This window comes from Callospermophilus lateralis, chromosome 7 (genome assembly GCF_048772815.1).
Source record: "Callospermophilus lateralis isolate mCalLat2 chromosome 7, mCalLat2.hap1, whole genome shotgun sequence".
NCBI classification, from domain to species: domain Eukaryota; kingdom Metazoa; phylum Chordata; class Mammalia; order Rodentia; family Sciuridae; genus Callospermophilus; species Callospermophilus lateralis.
In genome coordinates this window covers 90,948,108-90,971,769 of record NC_135311.1, presented here as the reverse complement: position 1 = coordinate 90,971,769, position 23,662 = coordinate 90,948,108, and the positions used below count along the sequence as shown (strand labels likewise).

Here is a 23,662-nt window from a genome sequence, read left to right as displayed (position 1 = left end):
TAAGTAAACATTAGTTAAAAGAACTCAGAAAATGTTTCGTTTTTTTTTTTTTTCTTCTGTTTTGAGCACTGCTTTTCAAATCTAATCAGATGATTCAAAACTACAATTCCCAGAAAACCCTGCATCGGCCTGAGGAAATACTGTATGGCTCTGTTTTATTTCTACGTTGCTAGATGCAATGTAGCACAGTAATGAAACACACCTGGATCCTGCTTCCCATCTACTCTCACAGGATGCTGCCCCTGAGCAGAATCCTGTCATCCCATTTTCAAATGCAAAACCAAGACTCAAGTGGAAGAATGGATTTGTGCAGAATGGATTTGAGGCTTAGACTGAAATCTCGTTCTCTTCGCTCAATGATTTAAAAATAAAAACTAAAGGGAAACCCCAGGGTAATTTATGATATTATATAATTCATTAAAAACACACATAATCAATAAAAATTTGGTGCTAGAGGTCAACCAAGGCTCCTTATGATTTTTAGACTTTGGTTTAGATGTTCTCTCCTGAAAGAGACCTTCTCCGCTGTGACCCTCACTCAGCAGCTTGTTGGTATTACAATGCATGGTTTTTGTCCTTGGTTGTAAATATTGGTTTTTTACTCATCACCCCCATTAGATTGTAAGGTTGTGGGGAACATGTACACCATGTTCATTATTGTACTCTCAGCATTTAGAATAGCTCTAAGTACATGGTAGCCATTGAAATACACATTTTCAATAAGTATCCATTGCATAAGGTTCAGAAACTTAATATAAGTTGTTTAAAATCCACTAGAAGGATAGTGGAAAAATGCATTAGAACCAGAAATCCTGTTTTCTGTTGTGCTACACATGTACTTGCCATGCCTAATTCAAGTTTTTCTAATTGTTGGTTTAGCTGAGAAATTTCAATTTAGTTCACAATGACTCCTCAAAGTACCCTGGACAGATAACACGTATTCATCAATTGAATGTACTTGGTGTGTGAAATGGAATGGACACGTGGAAGCACATTCCTGAGGCCTTCTCCTAACCTTCCAATCCAGATAACAAATTGCAAAATTTCAGGGACAGATGTTCTTGTGAGTGGGAATGTGAAGCACATCTTTGGTTGTGTGTGTGTTTGTGTGTGAGTGTGTGTGTGTGTGTGTGTATGTGTGCGCGCGCATGCACATGTGCACTTGCGTTTGCTTGGTTGCTTTGGTTTGGTACTACTTGATTTACCTTTCTCTTAAAAAGTCTGCATCCTATGGACAAGAATCTGGGCCCTCCAGAGACTGGCAGTAGCTGTCGCACAGTCGTTGGGGAGCTTACTCAGGAGCATGTGCTCTGTCTGAATCTTAACCGTTCTCCCTATCTCTTGTGTCTGGAGAAGAGCAGCCTAATCATGTAGCTGTGGTTGGTTATGCTTTTCTTTCCTGGAATATTTCTAAAGTTTCCCTCACCCCAGCTGCCTTTGCCATCAATTCATATCTGTTACTGGATTAATCTGTCAAAATCTGAGCAAAAATATGCATATTTGATACAGTTCTCCTTAGGCAATCTGTGGTTATTCATGGCTTTGAGACATACAAGAAAAGTTCTAAAGTCTCTTAATTTGAAGAAATCAGCTACATCAAGGAAGCATGAATGGATGAATTACCAATAGTTGGACCTTTCCAAATAGGCTTTTTAAATTTTTTTATGGTATGGTATCAACATAAAGCCATTTTGAGTTAAGGTTTTCACTTGACATGCCTTATCTATTTTTCTGGCTATTCTGCTCTACACTCCTTAGAAAGTTGAATAATCTTATTGTCAACCAGTGAGTTTGAGCTTCTATGAGTAACTCCTGTGTCACATAATCTGTGTGACACCACACTGCGTCACACCTGCAGCACTGCGTTGTGGGAATCCTGCATTTAATTATATAAGCCACTGTCAACAATGAAAAGACTTTAGGTGCCAAAGAGTCAGCTAAAACCTCCACCCAAAGTAAGTCCAAAGTGAGCAAAGTATCAGGAGTTCCGATTCTTTTAAAATCCAGAGGCAAAACATGGCTTCAAGTACAAATCCTGTGGAATGAAGGGCATCCCCAGGGTCTCAATCCCCTTGCCAACCACTCTACCATTTCTGATCTTCCCATTTTAGAGAAAACTAAAGTGAATCGATCTGAGTGAATCGATGATTTCTCATACTAAGTTATAGTGTTTAGGAGTTTATTTCCAGACTCGGGTGCTGTTATGAAGTTGGGTTTGCTATTGGGGTCTACTCTGTGTTATTAGAGCCCACTAATAAGGCAGGCCTGTAACCAGCACCTGCCTTCATGTCTGAGCTGTGCAGCCAATTCTGAACTGCTCTGTCAGCCTTCCGTGAACCCAACAAACCTGAACATCTTGGGGTGTATTGTTCTTCAAAATGTGCCTTCATCTCTTCTAAATTCCAGTAACTATAATAGGAAAAGCAAAATATAGAAAATGTATAGGTATCTTTTGTAAATAGGATAAAACTACTTAAGACTGCCTTTTTCATCTTTTATGGTTTAAAAATATATTGGAACCTCCAACTTGTGGCCAGTTCTTCTCTTGCATGAGTATAGTCTTTTGATCATGGGTATAATCTTATGATCTTATGATCAAATTACCAAAACAGATAAGACATATGCTTTGGGGTAAAAAAGATTCAGTGTGTGTAGTCCAGGCTTTTCCTTTATTTAATTGGTAAGCCCCAGAGCGGACCTTGAAAATCTCCATAGTACGGTCTGCCCCAGCTCTGAGAAAGTGCTAATCCAGAAGCAAGAAATTCCTAAGGCAACTCTGAAGCCTCCCAAGGAGTATGTGTAAGTCACTATCTGAGGTCAATATAATTAATATTAAACACACACACATCATATAGAGTCATAATTTCAAAAACAAGCTATGGTAGAATTTTATAGCTACAAAAATACTGGAGATTCTAACAAAGCAGGATTTAAAACAATCCCAGATACATTACCAACTGAAAAGTGGAAATCAGTTCTTAGGAATCATGAGCAATATTTACGGGCCATGATAATAATGTCTATAAACACTTGGGTGGTGGTTTCCTGTTCTTTGCAATGACTTTCAAGGCAAACACCAATGTCCTGAAGCCTAGGTCTTGTTTTCTACCGTCATGAGGGGATACTAGGGTCCATTTCTACGATTTCTATTTTTAAAAGACTAGTCTACACTGAAGAGGTTCTGGCTGTAAAATGTTCCAGTAGAAAACTTAATCATCTACTTCAGAATCACACTAATATCCTGTAGCCTAAGAATTGACTCAATCTTAGAGTTAAGTATTGGCCATCATAGCTGCCCAGAAAAAGTTACAGAAGCCTTAAATGGAAAAGCAAGAGAAACTAATGATCATAATGCTTCAACTTTTGCTGGTTGCTATGATGACTTTTTCATATATTGAAAAAAGTCCTGTTATATTTAATTCTTAGGCCAGCGCTCAAGATTTGACAATGTATATGTAATTGAAAAGTTAAAAATAAAAGTTAAATTAAAAGGGAGCAGTCAAGAACATAAAATGATACTATAAAGTTTCAGGAACAGCGGCAGATCTTCTCAACGAGAGGCCTCTGTCAAAAATATCAAGTTTAAAAATTTTAAATTATTTAAAGAAATACAAGACCTCTAACCTTGACATGTTATGAGGACTTGAATGGCTTGGTATCTCTTTATGGGATATTTGAACATGTAATATCTGAAACATTTGTCCATTTCAAAAATTATTATGTGAATTTCAGATTTAACTGGGCATCCTGAATTTTTATTTGCTAAATCTAGAAACCCTTTCACATATGTGAAAGCATAAATATACTTATATATAAAATATTACAAATATATACAGTTTATAAATATTATATCTAGTATAAAAATGCAATGACTATATCAGTCTTTAGGCATAAATAGTTATAGTGTCTTTTGTCTATTTAATCTCATTACTACAGCAACTTTCAAAGTTAAGAGAATGTTGGGTCGTGAGAAATTCCTATAAACATCCTAATGGGAATTACTGTGGGTCTAGGAAAGGTCATTTTTTAGCATTCTAATAACATGTGTCATATCTTCTCTTGTAAAGATTTCAGAATTCTTAAAAAAAAAAAAATGGCTAGCAGCAAAGGGAAAGTGGAAGAAATGCCTAAGGATTTTAAGGGCTATTCACCACTGAATCTCAACTTGGAGAGGAGTTATATTCAAATTCCTTTGAATTTTTCAGTTTTCTGTGTGAGAGCACTTGTGGGTTGTTCCTACTTCACCCTTTGTCACTTGAGCAAATATTTGTCCTCTAACCAATAAATGAAATTGATTGTTTTCACTTCATCATAAATGTCAATATTTTGTTGCAGATTTATGGTAGAGATATTCATGGTTGTTTTTCATTAAATATTACTACATAACTGCACAGTTTAGCAGAGCAATCGTTCGATTCTAATGTGTTTAGGAGAGTTCCTCTGACATGGTGCAGGGATAGTGAGCACCACACACATCTCCAGGTCGCAGAGTCGTGCTTCTTTGCCAGGATGGTCCTGGAACTACAGCCTCTAGATCCCTACATATTAGAAGACAATGGTAGCTCCATTATTTCTTCTTTTCCCTGGTCACCATCTCACCCAATTCCATTTTACTTGCCTCTCAAGTAAGATAAATCTGCTATTAAAGAAACGGGTCACTGGGTTTCAAATGAATGATAAAGTTCACAGGGAAAGATAGGAGAAAAGAGATGAGATGCTCATCATCAGATACTCTGAAATGTCGAGAACTGTGGAAATTGTGAGTTTTATAAAGGGCTTTCCAGAAAGTCCACTATACCCTTGTTCCGTTTCTTGTATTTTTCTTTTAAAGTCAGATTTTTCAAAGGAAAGTGTAGATGCTAAAGAATGCACGTTCCCTTTTTTTTGGATTTTCATCTCTTTCTATGGAAGAAGCAATATTTTTAAAAATCAAAAGGGACCTTAAAAATTAGCCATTTTTACAAATAAGGAATAAAAGCCCCCAGAAGTCCATTCTTCACGGACAAGATTACACATTTGCTTAATGCAAGAGAAAACAGAGACAAGTTCTGCAATCACAGCTCACTAAAACTATGCCACCAGCTTTGACCTCCTTCTGCGGCCACTAGCATTCTGTAATTTCAGGAGGAATTTTCAGCCACTTCGCTTCGCTTTCCTGATGCCCAGGAATTCTTACAAAGTTATGACTAACAAAGTATAAAATATGAGTCAAAAATTAGTCCCTAATAAAGTCATTGTGACTTTAATGACTTCGGCAGTTGTTTTCATACAGCAAAAACAGGAAGATCCCACACAATAAGGCGCCTGTCTCACAGCTGGGCTCATGCGTAGATGGCCACCCACAGGAGTTAACTACTGGGGCTGTCTTCCTCTCTTTGGCACCTCTTTTTTCCTTCCTGACAATTTTCTCTTACTGACTTCATCAGGAGGTTATCAATGAGAAGAAAGTACCTGCCTTGTCTAGTCTTTCACAGGCTGAAGGGTATTTTTTTTTAATCACTTAGGATTTACCCCTAACAAAGCTAGAATACTCTTAATAGCAGCTCTTCCACATTCTTGATATTAGTTCCCTGCAGTTATCTCTCTCCTGGATTGTTTTATTCTGAGAAACATAAAATCAACAAATTTTAGATTTATGGAGACTTTGAGAGCATACCTGTCCACCCTTCCTGTGTGGTTATTTTAACTAATAACTCATTATCAAGATAGTATCTCATGTGCCTGTGGACCTTTGCACAAACCTTAAATTAGTCCTTTGAAGAGAAATATAGAAAGCTGATGAAGTGTTCCAGAACCTTAGAAGAAACTGGCTCAGAAGAAAATAACCTCTATATGTAATAATTAAACCAGAGAAAAAATTGAAGCCATGAAACAAAATTTCACTATCAAGTGTGACTGAATTTTAGCTATTGCTATTTAGTCTCTTTTTAAAACAACTTCTATTATTGAAGGAAGCTTTATTTTAAGAAAAAGAAATCATAGCTGATTTTACAGAGAAGGTATCCTTGACAAACAATATTAAATTTTTATACAAAAATTAGTACCTTCTTCCCTTTATAAAAAAAAATAACTAATTTCTTAGCAATGCTTTCAAATGTTAGGCATAAACTTTGGTAGGCACTGGAGGAATATGTCTTCTAAGGCTTCATTCACAAACTTTGCTTGTCTGTGTTGAAAAGGGGCTTTGGTCATTTACTCTGGGGACATTATTTCTAGGTAGGCTCTAGCAGGGTTTTTTTTTTGTGTGTGTATGAAGGCAGATTCTTAAAGAAAAATAGGATCTGTGTACATATAGTGGAGACACATTTATCTTTGAAATAGTGTGCTCCTGTTTATGGATTTCTTTACTGAATTTGATAGACTAAATAATGTTCATTCCCTTCCAATCCCGTAATTCCTTGGGGCATGGTTTTACTCAGAAGCTATTTTAACTTCGTATTCAAAACACCTAACTTGATAGACAAGGAGACTCCAAGAGTCTTAGACTGGAAAATTCTGAGATATGATAAATAGCTCTCTTCCTTTGTTGGTGACTTATTCTTACAGATTGAAGCATTTCCTTTTTTTTTTTTTTTTTTTTTCTTCTTTGCTATTTTCTCGGTATTGTAGAGGGAGTTTTATTTTCTGGGAAGTATTGTTTGCTGGTAAGTAATGCGTCCAAACAGTAGGAGGCTGCCACAAAATTTATCTTAGAATCATGAAAGTTCAGGGCCGAGAGACTGAAATCGTAAAATCATGCATCTTTCTCATTTCACATCTGAGGGGTGAAGTGGCTTTACGAGACCGGTAGTGAGAACTGAGAATGAAAGTCAAGGTTCGTTGACCGCATCATGGCCACCTCTCTAGCTCACCAGAAGCAACTCCAAGTTGAGAGTCAGATTCTGAAAGTCCAAACAAACTGAGCTCCTCAAGTGTCTTCCCAGCTTTAACCTCATATATATGTCATACCCATTCCATTCCTTGATGTGTCTGGTCCCACAGGCCATCGCTAATCATACAAATTGGACTCTACCTCGCTACCCTCTGTCCTTAAGGCCACGTTGGCCCTCCTCCTTCCTTCATACACAGCCCAACATAAGTGTGGCACTTCATAAGTGTTTTTTTGATGAGAGCAATGATTGCTTTGGTCACTTGTGGCTGGGCCCTCCCTTATGGAGGAGGAAAACCAACGGTTGTTGCTAAGCAACACTTAAAGGAGTGGGTTGGCTTCTGACACTGAGTGACCTCCTTTTGCGTACTTCATCTCTCGTTGTGTTTTATGGTTGCTTAAAGATGACTTTGGGTTTTGATGGCATTGCCACACCCTTAGCAAGACTCATAGGAGAATTAATTGGAGTGTGGGAAGAAGGGAGGTGGTATTTGTTCACTACTTCCATGACTACAGGGACCCCTTCTAAGTATACAGGAGAAGAGAGAAGCTGGAGATGAGAGTCACCTCCCTGTTCCCACATTGGGACTTGTTGATAATATATCCCAACAGGGCCCTATGGCAATGGGAAGTTACTAAAAAAAATGAGGAGAAAAATCTTGCCTCTTCTAACCTTTTATGATTTTTTTCTACCTGCTCCTATCTCCCTGAGCTGAGGGGTCAATATAGCTAATAAAGAACAAGCCCCCTCTTCCAGACTGTTAACTGTTGTGGTTAACCAACACACCCTAATATATCCCCGTATTTCTACTTAAATGAAAGCTGATTAAAAGCACGAAAAGAATTTTCATTGGTTTGTTTGCTTTTTTTCACTGCTCTATCTCCACTGCTTTGGCCATTTTGAACATTCAATAAATATTTGTTAAATACTTGGTAAAATGGGATTATTGATTAGTGCAAACCAGATTGACTCCAACTATTTCAGAGATTCCAAAGAAATAAAATGGAGGATAATTGTTTGTTTCATTTGGCTAAGTCGGGTACAGAAAAAAAAATTAGGGAGGAAATCATCTGCCTCTAAGCTTTTTACAAGATATTTTTACAATGGTCTAAGTAAAGTTTGCTTCTTTGCTAAAATTGAGCAGATCAATCAGAGCATATAAACCTGCTTTTTCTAGCTTCTAAGACTTCCACGCAGAAGTCTTAGAGGACAGAAGATGAGAGGCCATTGTGACAGACCAATTGCATCTTTAAAAATAAGTAACTTGGAATTTATGCAATTTACCTGCAGTTCAAAATTGCAGAATTTCAACAAGTAAAATACAGTGGCTGAGATGATTGATTCAGATGATGCCTGGTTACTGTTACTATCATATTTTCTCATGGGAAAACACATACATATGCAAGCAGGGTTACCCAGAAAGAGGGCGATAGAGCCTCTCTGAGGACAATGCATAGTGCAGTAAGTCAGCAGGCAGCCCTACTGATTTGCATTGGCTTCACCTCAAAAGACCAGGTCTCCTGGGCATAGGCAATGGCATGACCCCAGGCTTGGATGCCTGAAGTGAAGCTATTGTCGGAAGCAGGATGCTCATTTGGAAGGGGAATGCCTCTCAGGAAAGAGAGCCAATTGCAAGTTAAGGCTGTTGCCATGGCGCTCGGCTATTCCTTCAACAAGCTGTACAGAGCTCCTGGGAGTCTAGGGCAGGGTAACAGAGAGGAGGGAAGAGAGGAGCCCAGTGGGCCTGGGTGGGGAATCCCACTGCAGTCAGCTCTTCCACTTTTTCTCTTGCTTGTGCAATAATGGTGACAAGGAGAAGGGGGGGTGGCGCAGCGGGCTGCAGGGGAGCCTACAGGAAAGAAATGACATTCTCAACATCTCCTAGCTTGTTAAAAGAAAAATTAGCTTAACTCCTAATTATTTCTAACATGTATTAGAGGATGTAACACTAAAGTACAAAATCAGCAAGTCACTCAACCCTGAATAGTTGTTCATCGTTCACTCAGCAAATATCTTGTATTTCCTAACACACTCTAAATCCTGGAGGGAAAGGTTAAATGAGTTTAATCCATTTGCTGAATGTGATCTACTATGCATATTAATGAACTGATAGAGTGCAGAAAATTGCAGGCTGCATAAGGAAGTACTTTTCAAAAAATAAATTAATTCCATTCCCATTCATTTTATTGTGAAAGAAGGCTAAATGCATCAGCACACTGTTGGTGGGCACATAACCCTCCAAAAAGCTAGTTTAAAAAAAAAAAAAATCTTGTATACTGGAAGCTAGTCTGAAAACAATTACATTCCTGACTTTTTTCAATTAAAAAAAAAAAAAACCCAGAAAGTGAATTAATCAAATGCACCATCATTTTGAGACAATTAGAGTGTCTGAGCTTTGTGCGGAGGCTGCAAAGGGCTGGTCTGCAATGGAAAGAGAGGGTTAAGGAACACCTAGTTGAAATGGGGGAGGGTGGGACTTCAAATTTACTTAAATATTCATGGGGCTTCCTCCATTTTAATCTTCTCCTTTTTAAAAGATGGCTGTGTTTCCCAGTCTGGAGAATTGCTGCCTCCTTGCAGAGTTCAGCAGAGTAGGACTAATCTAGGGTGGAAACCCCCCGCGGCCACCAGGACTCTTCATAATTGATAAGTGTTTCCAGCCAGCCAGCTGAATGCATTTGGACAGACTCTTGCTCCTCTGTACAATTCCTGATTTCATTACTCTCTTCTGCCAGGAAATAAGCAGGGAGCATAGGCTTCTAACAAGAACGGAGTGCCGTGATGTGATGGGCTTTGTTTGGATTAGGAAATGCCATAAATTTTGGAGGCTTTGTCTTTTCTAAGTTTTGATTATTTTACCACGGATCTGCAGGGCTTTCCTGATCCTTTCGGGATTGCTCTCTCTCAGAACTGAATTCTTTCAAAGGGATTTGTGGATTGTATCAAGAAGAGCATTCAAAATGCCTGAGGCAAACTATTTGTTATCTGTATCTTGGGGTTATATCAAGGTGGGTTAATTCGATTGTGTTTTGTGTCTGATAGAATGTGAAACCTTTATATTTGTATGTTTTCTGTGAAGTGGAAAACATCCGTAATGATTTGTGTGTTCATTTAACCCACTGGCTTCTTATTGTGAAATTGTATTTAAATATACAGTAATGTATTTTAATCCTGTTCTTACTCAACTTAATATTTAAAGAATGCTTTTGTTTTCCTTTAAACTTTACATCTACTCTCCTTACGCTGAATAGGTTATCAACTCAATTATATTTTAGAGTTAATTGTCCACAAATGTATTTTTAAAAGCGATTTCATTTTTCAAGTAAAAAAAAATTTTTGACCTCTATGGAATTTATTTTCCTGTGTTTGAATATTCAAAAAAAATCAGTTGTTACTTCTAAAATATCTTAAGAAAATCTTCTTTCCTAAAGTGATGTTGGAATAATTTCAAATTAAGGGGATATTATGTTCTTTAGAATCAGTATCATTTGTCTAACAGTATCTGCTAGTCCAGTTTCTTGGTTCCTAGAAAGTAAAGTTGAAAACATTTAAAGTGATAATTTGCTCTTTCTTTAGGTGGTTAATGCATTTTTTTCTTCTTTACAAACAGTTCAAAAGAATGCTGAACCGGGAGCTGACACATCTCTCAGAGATGAGCCGATCAGGGAACCAGGTGTCTGAATACATTTCAAATACTTTCTTAGGTAAGATATTAAAAGGGAAAAATCTGTCCCATAACTGAACTTTTTCAAGATTAATTTCACAACCCATCAAGGATATTCCATGTGAATTTGGAATGGGGCTAAGTTATAAAAAAAAATCCATTTAAAATAAGAACTGAAGCCAATCTTTAAGGGAAAAAAAAATAAGCAGAAAGATGATGGGGGGTGGTGGAAATGAGTACAAATGCTTATTAAGTTAATAAATAGAAATGAGTACAAATGCTATTAAAGACAGACGTTTATTATGGGCTGACTTATATAACTGTAGGTCCCTCTTATCTACCAGCACAATTCCATCTCTGCCAAGATCTCTGAAGTAGTATGGAACATGCAATTCCCCAAACCCTAGAGACAACTCCATTAGCTCCTCTGACACAGTATTATTTCCATTCTTCCAATAACTGGGCTTTGAGAAAAAGGTGCTTTTTAAGGGATACACTGGAAGACTAATTCCATAGTGAGTTTAGAGAACTAGCTTTGGAAGTAATTTGACTTACTGCTTTCCTAAGTTATTTCTTAAAAATAAACTGTGGGGAAGAGGAGAATTTTCATATCTCTAAAAGATTTGATTCTTCTCTAAGCAGCATCATTGACTTCTGATCCTTTACCTATCATTCTCCATTGTTACATTGTTGGTACTTAACACAAGACACTGACCAAAAAGGTTTGCATGAAAGACCCTCAGTTACCATCATGCATCTTGTTTGATTATTAGGGATTTCTGATCTCAGGCTTAAAGGCAATTCTGTTGTAAAATGAACCTATTTGGACTACTTTAATATGGCCTCGAGAATTGGCAAATCTGCACTTCAAAGTGAATGGGTAGCATTTAGATATTTATTCTGTTGACTTTCAATTACTGTTGAATTATACTTGCTTATGAAATTCCATTTTCCAGGGAAATGACCCTTTGTAACAGCTGACCATCACACCCTCCTTTTTGGAATAGCCACATATCATTAAATCAATGAGCATCTGCCTTGATGCCTATGGACGCACATATCTCTTTAGTTCTATTTTGAAAAGATCAATCCTATTTCTCTAACACCAAAGTAGTTCCTGCTATCAGCAGCAGATCAATCAGCTTTCTCTTTGAGCAGCCTAGTACAAAGCTGGCACATTACTGTACAGCCAATGGTCACTGAGCAGGATTAACAAGTGCCTTCTGTTTCTATACGTATCTGCAGCCCTTGTATTTTTTCAGCTGCATTTGCAGTAACCTCTGTCAGAGAACAAAGGAGAAGAATTTTTTATACCTCCTATCTCCCAGAATTGTCTAGGATCTAATTGAAAAGGAAACATGACATATTGAGCCTTTTCTTCCCCCCCCCCCCCCGCTTTCTCCTATATTCCTTTGAATAAAGGAATCCTCCATTGACCATTTCATATATTCTATTCTTTGGAACATTCAATTATTTTGCATAAGCTGGGTACTGTTTTAGTTACATTTTACAGGTTATTGACTACAGGAGAGAAGAATAAAATCAATTAAGTGCAATAACTTGTTTTTGTTGCATGTTAAAATGCTATGGCTTATATGTCTTTGCAGAAAAGATTCTCACTATTTTTTTTATTTGTTTTAATTAGTTACACATGACAATACAATGACCTTGACATATCATACAATTGAATCAGATGGGATATAATTTCTCATTTTTCTGAGTATACAGGTTGCAGAATCACATTGGTCATGCAGTCACATAAATACACACAGTAATAAGAGATTCTCACTATTAAAGATCAATGAAGTCTGAGCCCTTAATCTTTCAAGACTGGGCCAAAACAATCCTCTTCATTCCTAGTCTCTTCGAACATCCACTTACCAAGGATAGCAAGAAGACCTTAGTATACTAATTAATCTCTTTTTAAATCATCATTGGCTATCAAGAGGGAAATTGGATAAGACATAAAGATAAGCGGGGCATGGTGACACAAGACTTTAATCCCAACAGCTCGGAAGCGGAGGCAAGAGGATCCTGAGTTCAAAGGCAGCCTCATCAATTTAGCTAGGCCCTAAGCAACTCATCTGTGAATAAAGTATAAAAAGGGCTGGGGATGTTGCTCAGTGGTTAAACATCCCTGGGTTCAATTCCTGATACCAAAAAACAAAAAAAGAAAGAAAGAACGATATACAGATAACCTTTCCGTCTCAGAACTATATGTCAAGAACAGACAGATGTCCACTTTCTTTTCTTTTTTTTTTTTTTTTTTTTTGTACCAAGGATTGAACCTAGGGGTACTTAGCCACTGAACCATATCCCCATCCCTTTTTAGTTTTTATTTTGAGACATGGTTTCACTAAGTCGCTTATAGGCACATCCCTTAAGGAACACAAATTGTTTGGCTTCTCATTATTCTGAAAATTAAATAACCAAGAACAAATTGTTGAGGAAGGTTATTAGAATCCCAATCTTTACACTCTCTTAGCATTAAGAGGGTGGTGTACAGGAGAATGTATGTGTGCTAAACCCCATTGAACAGACTAGACAGGTATATTAGAATTTTATAAGTTCTTAGGAAAGTAAAGGAAGAAAACTATATAAACTATATAAAACAAGATGCCTTGGTGCTCCATCTTTAAAATGGGAGCACGGGGATAGATGACATTCCATGTCCTTTCCAACTCAAACATTCTGTGATTCTCAAATGAACTAAATTTATCGTTTCATTAAGACATACGTGGCAACCTGGGTTCTCTGTGATGAAGCCTAGCCTTGCAATTTGACAGTCTTAAAAAATGAACAAACAAACAAAGCTTATTTCCAAACTGCCAGTGCAGGACCTAGAACTCTTAGTCATATCTTGTGAGCATGATAGGTTCCCAGGGGACCATGAAGCCTTCTTCATAGACTGCCATGTCTACAAAAGACCTTAATGTCCTCATGGTACAACTTCCTCATTTTATAAGAGAGAAAACTGAGGTCCAGAAGAATGACATAAATCAACCTAGGTCACTTGGCTAATATGTTTCTGAGCCAGAACCAGCACCTAGATTTCTAGACTGAAATACCTACCACTCCTGATAGGAAGTTGGAACACAGAGAAGAAAATGACATGAGTAATATTCACATTGTTTGGGAAAAAATGTCTTTAGGAAACAGAATTGTTGGACCTAAAAATGAAATGTTTATTAACAGTTTCTGATACTATAAAAGGTTTTGATCAGAGCATGGCAATCATCTCTGAGCAAAATGAGATGATTTTAGCAATGTTAAACTTAAAAGCAATATCTCAGTAAGTGTCATTTAGTGTTAAAATGCATCATCCTGGGAGGAGGGAATTCCCTTAATCTGGGGATCTGTGAAACTTGTGTTGTTTCCATCTAAAAAGATGGTGTCCTGTTTACCAGTCCAGATATGTGTTGTAGCTCTTATATGATGATGGGCTCCAGGTTGCTGGCACAAATAGAAATAGAAGAATATAATTTCATGGGAAAATAAAGCAGGATATAGATGGAGAGAACATAAATAAAACAAGATTTTTAGATATTACATGACAATTTAATGTTTTTACAGACAAGAGAAAAAATATCCTTTTGAATTCCTTACTTACTGTCTTGAAGCTAGAACTTAGAATATTCCAGATGTAAAATGATGCTGGGCTTCAGCAAGCAAAGCACCTCAGATTATGCCATTGAAAGAGATTGGATGATACCATTATTTTGTGTTTGTTTATGTTTGTTTTACAGTGGCCAACCATTCAACCATTTCCCCCACTCTATTCTGGCCATTCTGTAAATGTAAATTCACTATGTTTTTTGTGCTTTTTTTTTTTTTTTGAAGTCTGTATCTCAGGCTGTTTCCACACTATGCTGGCTAAGCATTTAACAGAGGAAATTCAGAACAGGGAAGCCTATCAGTTGTTCCAATGCTTGCATAGGGAAACTCCCATTAAAGTTGAATTGGCACTCTGTGAATAATGGCCTTCTTCTTTATTGCAATGTTCCAGACACAGCAGTAGTTCAGCTCAATTACTCACTGTTGCAGGGACTCTAATTAAACAAAGGGGGAAAGCTGCTAGTCCCACTAGAGATGGTTATTACATCTGCAGAGGTACAGGGGAATTTCACAGCCTCTTAACCAGATGTGAAAAAATGGTGGCCAGGAAAGGCAGGGGTTATTGTGGTCTCTCATTTTAGAAAAAGTTGTGATTATTAGGCATAAAGTGACAGGAAGAAATATTATTATTCAAAAATAATGTATGGTTTCTATGTCAGAGATTGCATGACAGGAAAGAGAATTTTAACAGGAACCTCAAGACCTGAGTTCTATGCTCTTAAATAGTTTTATCTGGAACAACGTAATTGCAGAATAAAAAAATTGCCAAATAAATTGTTCTTTGAGCTTGGTCAAGTTGCTGACTTCATCTGAAAAATAAGAGTGTATGATTGTCTTTGGTTCTTAGATTTGGTTTTGTTTATCCAAGTCATAGGGGAATCTTTTAAAAAATACTGTTTCAATAGAGCTGGGTGGGGCCCATAAATCTGTATTTTTTGAAAGTTTCCTGGGTGCTTCTGATTCTGGATTAAGTTGGAAACCCCTGAACTAATTGAGATGACTAAAATTATTCCCTAAGTAAAAGCTATAGTCTAAGAGCTTGGATCCCCTACAGACCACAGCAGGGTGTGCTGGGAATAAAGAATACCCTGTTCCAGCCCTGTCACCAGGTGGCAAGGTGAAGGTGAAGCTGATACTGTCTCGCTTTGCTTTGATGAAGTGTCAGCAGGGCCTGTGAGCAGGCAGAGGTCCCTGGGGAAAGCATGTGACTATGCTGTCATCTCTAAAAGTCTAAACGCAGATAGTGTGAATGCCAGCATGCCATCTGGAAGCATGTCATTTTCAAATGGAGAAGCTGTCTTTGTACTAATTTTCACTGTAACAAGCAGAGATAAATGTCCGCCATTTCTGAAAGCTGCATTAACTCTTTCTCGGCCACAGGGTGTCATTTAGTTCAATGCAGTAGTGGTTAAGCAATTTAATCAATTATTGTTTGTGCCCTCACAGCCATCCTGCTGGCCTGAAAGAGTTAAGATATGTTTTGTTTTGTTTTTCCAAAAATACTCAGGATACATCTACTATGAAATAGAATATTTGATGGCTGAAATTTTTATTAGCATAAAATAAAGAACTTTTATAGCAGGTGGACACTTTTTTTTTTTTTGCAAATACTGTTATCTCATTGTAACAAAAAATTTTAGATATTAAATGAGAACAGAAGAACAGAAGATTATGCTTGGGTTCTTTCCCTGTTTCTTCTTGGACAAGTTAGTTAGTTCCTCTGGGCCTCAGTTCACCTAGCATAAAATGGAGCAACAGACCATATTTTATCCAGTGAAAACATGCTATGAGAGTTCTTTATTGGAGTCAGAATCCATTATCCACAGTTAGTGGTATTTTGAATATCTCTGGGCATACTCATTGGAACTTAAAACATATTTCTTTGTCTGTTGCAGACAAGCAGAATGATGTGGAGATCCCGTCTCCCACCCAGAAAGACAGAGAGAAGAAAAAGAAGCAGCAGCTCATGACACAGATAAGTGGAGTGAAGAAACTGATGCACAGTTCAAGCTTAAACAATACGAGCATCTCCCGCTTTGGAGTCAACACCGAGAATGAAGATCACTTGGCCAAGGTGTGCATGAGCTGGGATTGTGTGTTTGTGGCTCTTAACTTTACAGTACACAGGGACCTGTCATCATTTAGAAAACAGTAGGAATCACTTCTACTTTGTTAAACTTTATGATAATGAAACTTATGTCCTACATGACATTTATTTTTAATTTTTTAAATTTTTTTGGCTGTACTGGGAATTGAACCTAGGAGTATTTTACCATTGAGCTACATCCCCAGCCTTTTATCTTTTATTTTGAGACAGGTCTCACTATGTAACCCAGGTGGCCTAGAACTTGTAATTCTGCCTCAGCCTTCTGAGTAGCTGGGATAATAGACAGGTGCCACTGTGCCTGATCTTTTGTATCCTCTTTTGTCTATGCTGGGGCACCTGGTTGAAGATCCTTATTCCATACCAAAAGGCTTTTTGTGTTTTTCCCCCCCTCTTTTATCCTGAATTGAATTTAGTAGTGGATAGTTCCTTATGAATGGAGCATCCTTCTGAAGAATACAGGGAAAGGCCAAGGGAAAGCCAGTGGACAGGTCTGAATTATCCCAGAGGATATTTTGGGAACTCTATGCTATGGGTCGGGAGAAAATCTGCACTGATTGACAGAGCTAGAGGAGAAATGAGGAGACAGGGGCAACACTGGCTCCTATTCCCAAACCCTCACACTGGAGGAAGGCACAGAAAAAATTCATATATCTTTGAGGAGGCTACACAAAATGACTGCTGAGGTCACCTAGCCTGGTGAGAGTGTGAAAGGAGCTTACTCTGGGGAAATGATCATTCAGTGAGACTTGCTGAAAGCTGTCATTAGAGTAAGATTGATTAAACATTGGGCCAAGCCTGTGGGCAGTTATTAACTATGGAATAAGTTGTTCCTTAAATCAGATAATCTTGGAATAATCCCACAACACAGATCTGGATGTTGCTTCTTCCAGGTCTATCTGTGGCCTCAGAGCCCTGGAATAAAATTCAAGAACAGCATTTTTTCTGACCTTTTGCATTAAATTGGGGCCTATTTCTGCACATTCTGACAGCTGAGTCTCCCTGACCTGAATTCCGTGATAATAACCAAAGGGTAGAGGAGTTTCCCTGGTGCAGTTTTCTAGCTGTTACCGATGGACCAGTGAGAAGCAAAGAGAGAATCAGAGAAATGGGACCAGAATGATCTCTATTCACTTGCAGCTATCTTTAAAAGCAACAATGGCTGAGGAGTGACGCATGGCAGAGTTGGTCAGCAACAAAATTATTACAAATGAAGACACACTGTTTCTTTTCTAAAAATAAAAAAAAAAACAAAAAACACACAAACTTGTGGTCATGATAAGGACATCCAGCCTCCTGAGCCATTCCACTCTCATATTTTCATGCAACTAGAGCACACTACATAAATGCTCTGAGGAGTTAGGTACCCAATGTCCAAAAAAACAATTTTTAAAAAATTTTTAGTTGTGTATGGACACAATACTTTTATTTTATTCATTTATTTTTATGTGGTTCTGAGGATCAAACCCAGTGCCTCACCTGTGCTAGGCAAACGCTCTATCCCTGAGCTATAATGCCAGCCCCCCAAAAAATAAAACTTAAAAATATTTTTTTTTAAATATTTAAAGCTGGGCATGGTGACTCACTCCTGAAGTTCCAGCTGCATGGGAGGCCGAGGCAGGAGGATTACTTGAGCTCACGAGTTTTGAGACCAGTGTTGCCAACACAGCAAGACCCCACATCTCTAAAAGAAAATATTAAAAATTATCCTTATTCCTAAATTTCTCTAATTTGAATTACAGGAGCTGGAAGACCTGAATAAATGGGGCCTTAACATCTTTAATGTGGCTGGATACTCTCACAATCGGCCCCTAACGTGCATCATGTATGCCATATTTCAGGTGAGTAAACAAGAATGAATGTTGGTTATCCAATTGGATATCTCTTTGTGATATTTTTATTCTATCACAGTTTATTTTCGTGATTCGAATTCCTCGTGTGTGTGTGCGTGCGTGTGTGTGTGGGTGTGTGTGTGTGGTGTGCGCAGGTGTGTGGTGCTGGGGACTGAACCTTGAACCCAGGGCTTGGTGCATGTGAGGCAGGTGCTATACCACTGAGCTCCATCCCCAGCCCCACCTTCCTCCATTTTTGGACATTCGCTTATTCATATTCTAAACCATTTTACCACATAGGAAAGAGACCTCCTAAAGACATTCAAAATTTCATCTGACACATTTGTAACCTACATGATGACTTTAGAGGACCATTACCATTCTGACGTGGCATATCATAACAGCCTGCACGCTGCTGATGTAGCCCAGTCAACCCATGTTCTTCTTTCTACGCCAGCATTAGATGTGAGTAGTTATAACCTGTTTTTCATACCTGTTCAACCTCTTTTAAAAGTGCCATGCAATATGCAATATATTTACAAAAATAATGTAAGTGGATGACCTCAAATTCTTGAACTGCTTCTTTGTTACATATAGCATTCATCCATTGGATTATTTATAAAAAGGTGTTACATTTCTACTTACTTTGCTCTCTACTATCAGAAGAACCCTCCCTTTACATCCTTCCAATTGAAAATTATTTAATTTTCAAACAATTGGCAGGGTCCAAGCTTTGTTCTTCATTGTATTCCTGGTAAAGGGATACATTGTATCTCCGTGTCTTGTTTAACATCTGGTTTATCATACATCCTCAACCTGCTTGTACTGATCAGAATTGCCCAACACCATCACAGGCCCTGTGGAGGATCACAGAAATTTACTATACAATGCTCTGTATAGTTCCTATTAGGAATAAGCATCTATAGGCTTATTCTTCTAGAAATTCAGCAAACTGATTCTCTAGGCTGAAGAAAAAAGTAACTGAAAATCTCCACCAGAGGAAATCAATCATGTAGAAGCAAGGAGGAACCGTGTTCTGTGTAACTTGACAAGATCTGAAGAGATGGCCGTGACTCCCTCTCTCATAGATTAACATTTACATATTTAACAGTACAATCAGCAATGGCCCAGCCATGCTATCATTGGGCACAAGGAAATGGTGGTCAGGTTACTTCCAAAATGTGCTGGCCCACTGCAGGTAGGGGTTAGCCAAACCCTATCCAGTCACATTTTCAGACTCACTTTAGAAATTAAAGATGGATTAAACTGTCCAGAACTCTGTCACTTATCTTCATATTTTCTAAGAAAAGGAATCCAAAAAGACTTGGGCAAGTGAGATGGAGCTAAGGGTGTTTGAAACCCCGGAAGGAAAGAAAAAGTATTGTTTTTATGCTCCTATAAATATCATGGAACAGAACAACACCATCTATAAGCCATGCAGGGTTATTGATAGGATAACTATCATGTGGCAAGAAATTGGCCATGAGTGCCACCAGCTTTTTACTAGAAAAGCAAAGTGTAATATGTCCATGAGTAATAGGATTGGTCTTTGGGGGAGAGGTAGAAGCTGAGCTGGCATTTGAAGGAATGGAAGATTTAAGTAATCACAGAGGATCAGGAGAGACATTTCTGTCCTATAGTCAGCAACAATGTATACCTAATAAATACCAGGTTTTAAATCAATATGCCTGGGTGGGGACAGAGACACTCTCATGACATGACATGAAGTTGTTGAGCAGTTGGCATTCAGTTTCACTTCTTGGTAACATTCTCAGATCTTGCCTGTGGTGAAGATTGAGTGGATAGGAATTAAATGAATTAATTAATGAATATATGACAGCTTGGGACAACACTATAAATTTAGCTTTGAGTGATAATTTATTGCTTATCTTATCGAGTCCGGAATTTAACCTTTTTTCCCTCTTAAGTTACTCAGCCTGAATATAAAGAGCAGAGCCAGTCTGACTTGCTTCTTTGACTTGTATGTGCTTGTGTTCCATAAGCACTGTGCTGCCATACCACTGATCCAAGAAACAGACATCAGGTATTCACATGCCATGAGCATGGTGCTAATGACCTTCCAAACCTCAGCCTGCGGGCTTGATGTGGGAGTGAGCTCTGGCCATCGTCTCTTTCATAACAAAGACTAGGCTGATGAACGGATTTTGCATTTAATTAAATTAGCATATTATATACATCAACAATCCCTTTCCCAACAAGAGTGAAGTGCATTACTTTCAAATGAAATTGAACAAGCAGGACAGGTGAATTGGATATGGCATTAAATGCGCTCACTTTGCTCCACAGGCCGTCTTCACCGATTTAGAAATCCTGGCTGCCATTTTTGCGGCTGCCATCCACGACGTGGATCACCCTGGAGTCTCCAATCAGTTTCTCATCAACACAAGTGAGTTCACTACTAGAAAAAGGCATTTGAGATAATTGTCTGATTCACTGCATTTCTTCCTCCTAATGTTTTCATTATAGATAATAACAAGGGTGATAAGGAGGTAATCCTTCCACTCCACTCAAACTGGGTCAGGCCTTTCCTGGATACTGTGTCCAGTCTGGCAGCTCATTGATTGGGCTACAGAGAGAACTTGGAGAGGGTCAGAGGGAAGCCCTAAAAAGTACTCAAAGTTTGGAAAATACATTATGAAAGGAAAGAATAATGTGTAGAATTATCCAGTAAGATTAGAAAAGGCTTGGGAATGCATACTGCAACTTTCAGTATTATGTAGGGCTCTCACACACTACATCATAACATGCTAGGGTCCTTCTCCGCTGGGGAAGCAGAGAAGCTTCAAACAGAAATAAGATTCCCCAAAAAGCAATGGAATGGGTTTTCACAATTCAAGGGAAAGCCATTAAAAATTCCACACACTCTTTTCCAATTATACAGATTTGATCATGGATTGATCTGTACCAAAGAGAGTGACCCAGCTATCTTTCGGTTTGGTCTAGCCTTAGGATTCCAAATTATACTCAAAGATTTTGTTATGCTCAAAATGTTCAGTTTCATGCTATTGATGATTTATTCATTCAATCAGTTAATGCTCTATCTCTCTGTGCTGAAAATTCAGGTACTTTTTCTTCTGAGAATATTATTTATCCCATTACGGTCATGATTAACACCAAGCACTGATAGTTTTATAAAAATACTGTTTGAGCTCATTGCTATAAAAGAGTCTTTTTTGTCAGTCCTCATCCTCTATCATCAGAATGAGTAATCTGGGTTTGGGGTACACTGTTTTTTTTAAAAAAACGTGTTCTTCTATTGAAAGAACATAAACTGCAGCCAGCTGCTTGTCTGCACGGGTTGCATCAGCTGGCTAAGCGTGCTTCCATGAATTAATCCAGATACAGGCCAGTTAGTGCCACACAGCTCAAGTTTTTTGTGCCATAGCCATCTATAGATGCTTGCTCTTGATCATAGGGTGACCAGAACAAGGGAACTCACATAACTTCAGAGATCCCACCCCCCTTTCTCAGGACGTAACTCAAAGCACAGGATGAAAGCAATGGTATATGAGTAACAGCACCTCTGACTGTAACACATTACGTCACTTGGTTGTTAGGCTTGTTAAGAGAAAGCCTGATTTCATGAGTTTAGAGTGCAGAGCTCTGCACAAGATTTCTGCAATTCTTCTGTGTAAATGGTGGGCTGAAAGCTGTGATTTAGGTACCTAGATATTACTCTTTCTGGTGTAGAGAGCCAGAAGGCAGAAATGTCAACATCAGGATTCTTCTAAAAAATTATTGATGTTTAGTGTCATATTTACTGAAATCACCAAAAAAGCTACATTCTTTGGGCAAAACAAAAATTCACACCAGCACTTTATCTTTTTTGAAAATCCTAAACTCACAATTACCAGAGATGGAGGGAAACATATATGAAAGGGAAGATAGGCCAGGCACAGTGGTACATGCCTGTAATTCCAGCTATTCAGGAGGCTGAGACCAGAAACTCTCAAGTTCAAAGCCAGCCTGGACAATTTAGAGAGAACCTGTCTCAAAAACATTTTTTTTTTTTTTTTTAAATAAGAAGGGCTCAGGGTATAGCTCAGTGAGTAAGTGTCCCTAGGTTAAATCCTCATTACCACAAAATAAGTAAATAAATAAATAAAATTTAAAAATAAAAGTGGATATAGTTTGGAAAGCTTAATATACTTGATGAAGTTTAGTGTCATCTTTACTTTGTTCTTTTCCAAAGTATGAAATGTGTGGAAACAAAGGAAATTACAAGCTGAGATTAAAAATGCAATTCAGCTGCTCAAGAATGCCTTTACTTGATGTCATATTTTTCATGAGAGATGGAGAAGAACTTGAAAAAGGATTTTAAGATACAGTGAATTTTAATCAAAGTGAAATCTTATTCACCAGTATCTACCAGAAGCATAGTTGAAACTGACTACTTCTGTTTATAGAGAGACACTATGTTAAGAGGCAAGGACCCATGGGCCATAGTTCTAAAATCATCTAGTGAGAACTAAATCTGATTTCACAATGTTTAATTATACAACTTTTATTGTATGCTTATTAAGGCATCATTTTTTCCTATCTATTAGATTCAGAACTGGCTTTGATGTACAATGATGAGTCTGTGTTGGAAAACCATCACCTGGCTGTGGGTTTCAAACTGCTCCAAGAAGAGCACTGTGACATCTTCCAGAATCTCACCAAGAAACAACGTCAGACACTCAGGAAAATGGTTATTGACATGGTAAGAATCAACCTGTCTATATTCCTCCTATTTACTTTTTCCACTGTCTTACAGACTAAGTTTATCGAGAGTTTTCATTTTGCTTTTTGCCCAAGGTTTTAGCAACTGATATGTCTAAACACATGAGCCTGCTGGCAGACCTGAAAACAATGGTAGAAACAAAGAAAGTGACGAGCTCAGGCGTTCTCCTCCTGGACAACTATACTGATCGTATACAGGTATGTGCTGAACTTTGGTTTGTTACAAAGCACAACAAATAACATCTAGAAAAAGGAAACACCATTAGGTTAGATACGTCCTAGGCTGCTACTACAACTCTGGGCTTATTTTAAGAACAAGCTGAAGAAAATGGATGTTCAAGTTTATCTCTTATTTATGAGAAAAACATAACTCCATTTATTGAATTTCTTAGTTCTAAAAATAAGTTGCAAAATCTTTTTATAATAGGACATATATAACTGTTGGTGCCCAAAGCTCATAGTTTGAACCTGAATCCCTCTGACTTAAAACTTATTAGGTCTGCTATCAGCTAGTCTCCTCTTTTCACAAACAGAAAACTTGAAGACATCTACTTCAAGTAATTCTTTAGATGCTTTCCAAACTGAGGAAAGGAAATGATAGCAGCATCTGAACCCCAATGTCCCTTTCAGTTCTTAAATTCAAAGACTATCAGTTTAAGAAGATATCTTTGTCAATATCTATATCTATATCCCCTTTTGGACCCCATAATGATAAATAACCAACTCTGGCCAGCACCATTGTAACACTTTTTTTTTTTTTGGTGCACATATCATAATTATAATGCAACTAAAATGTTCTTGGTTTGGTACTAAATGTACAAATAAGAGAAGGATA

At 37.9% G+C, this 23,662-nt stretch overlaps 1 protein-coding gene across 4 annotated transcripts in view; it reads left to right on the top strand.

Annotated features, from left to right (window-relative positions):
• Nucleotides 1-23,662, top strand: part of Pde4b (phosphodiesterase 4B) — a 421,328-nt gene that overhangs the window by 392,258 nt on the left and 5,408 nt on the right. For all 4 annotated transcript variants that reach the window (XM_076863761.1, XM_076863762.1, XM_076863763.2 and 1 more), the window contains 7 exons: nt 10,480-10,573; nt 16,044-16,222; nt 17,995-18,093; nt 18,385-18,549; nt 20,392-20,491; nt 22,653-22,807; nt 22,903-23,025. In XM_076863761.1, the coding sequence (XP_076719876.1) occupies nt 10,480-10,573; nt 16,044-16,222; nt 17,995-18,093; nt 18,385-18,549; nt 20,392-20,491; nt 22,653-22,807; nt 22,903-23,025 (915 nt within the window). The remainder of the gene's footprint in view (nt 1-10,479; nt 10,574-16,043; nt 16,223-17,994; nt 18,094-18,384; nt 18,550-20,391; nt 20,492-22,652; nt 22,808-22,902; nt 23,026-23,662) is intronic.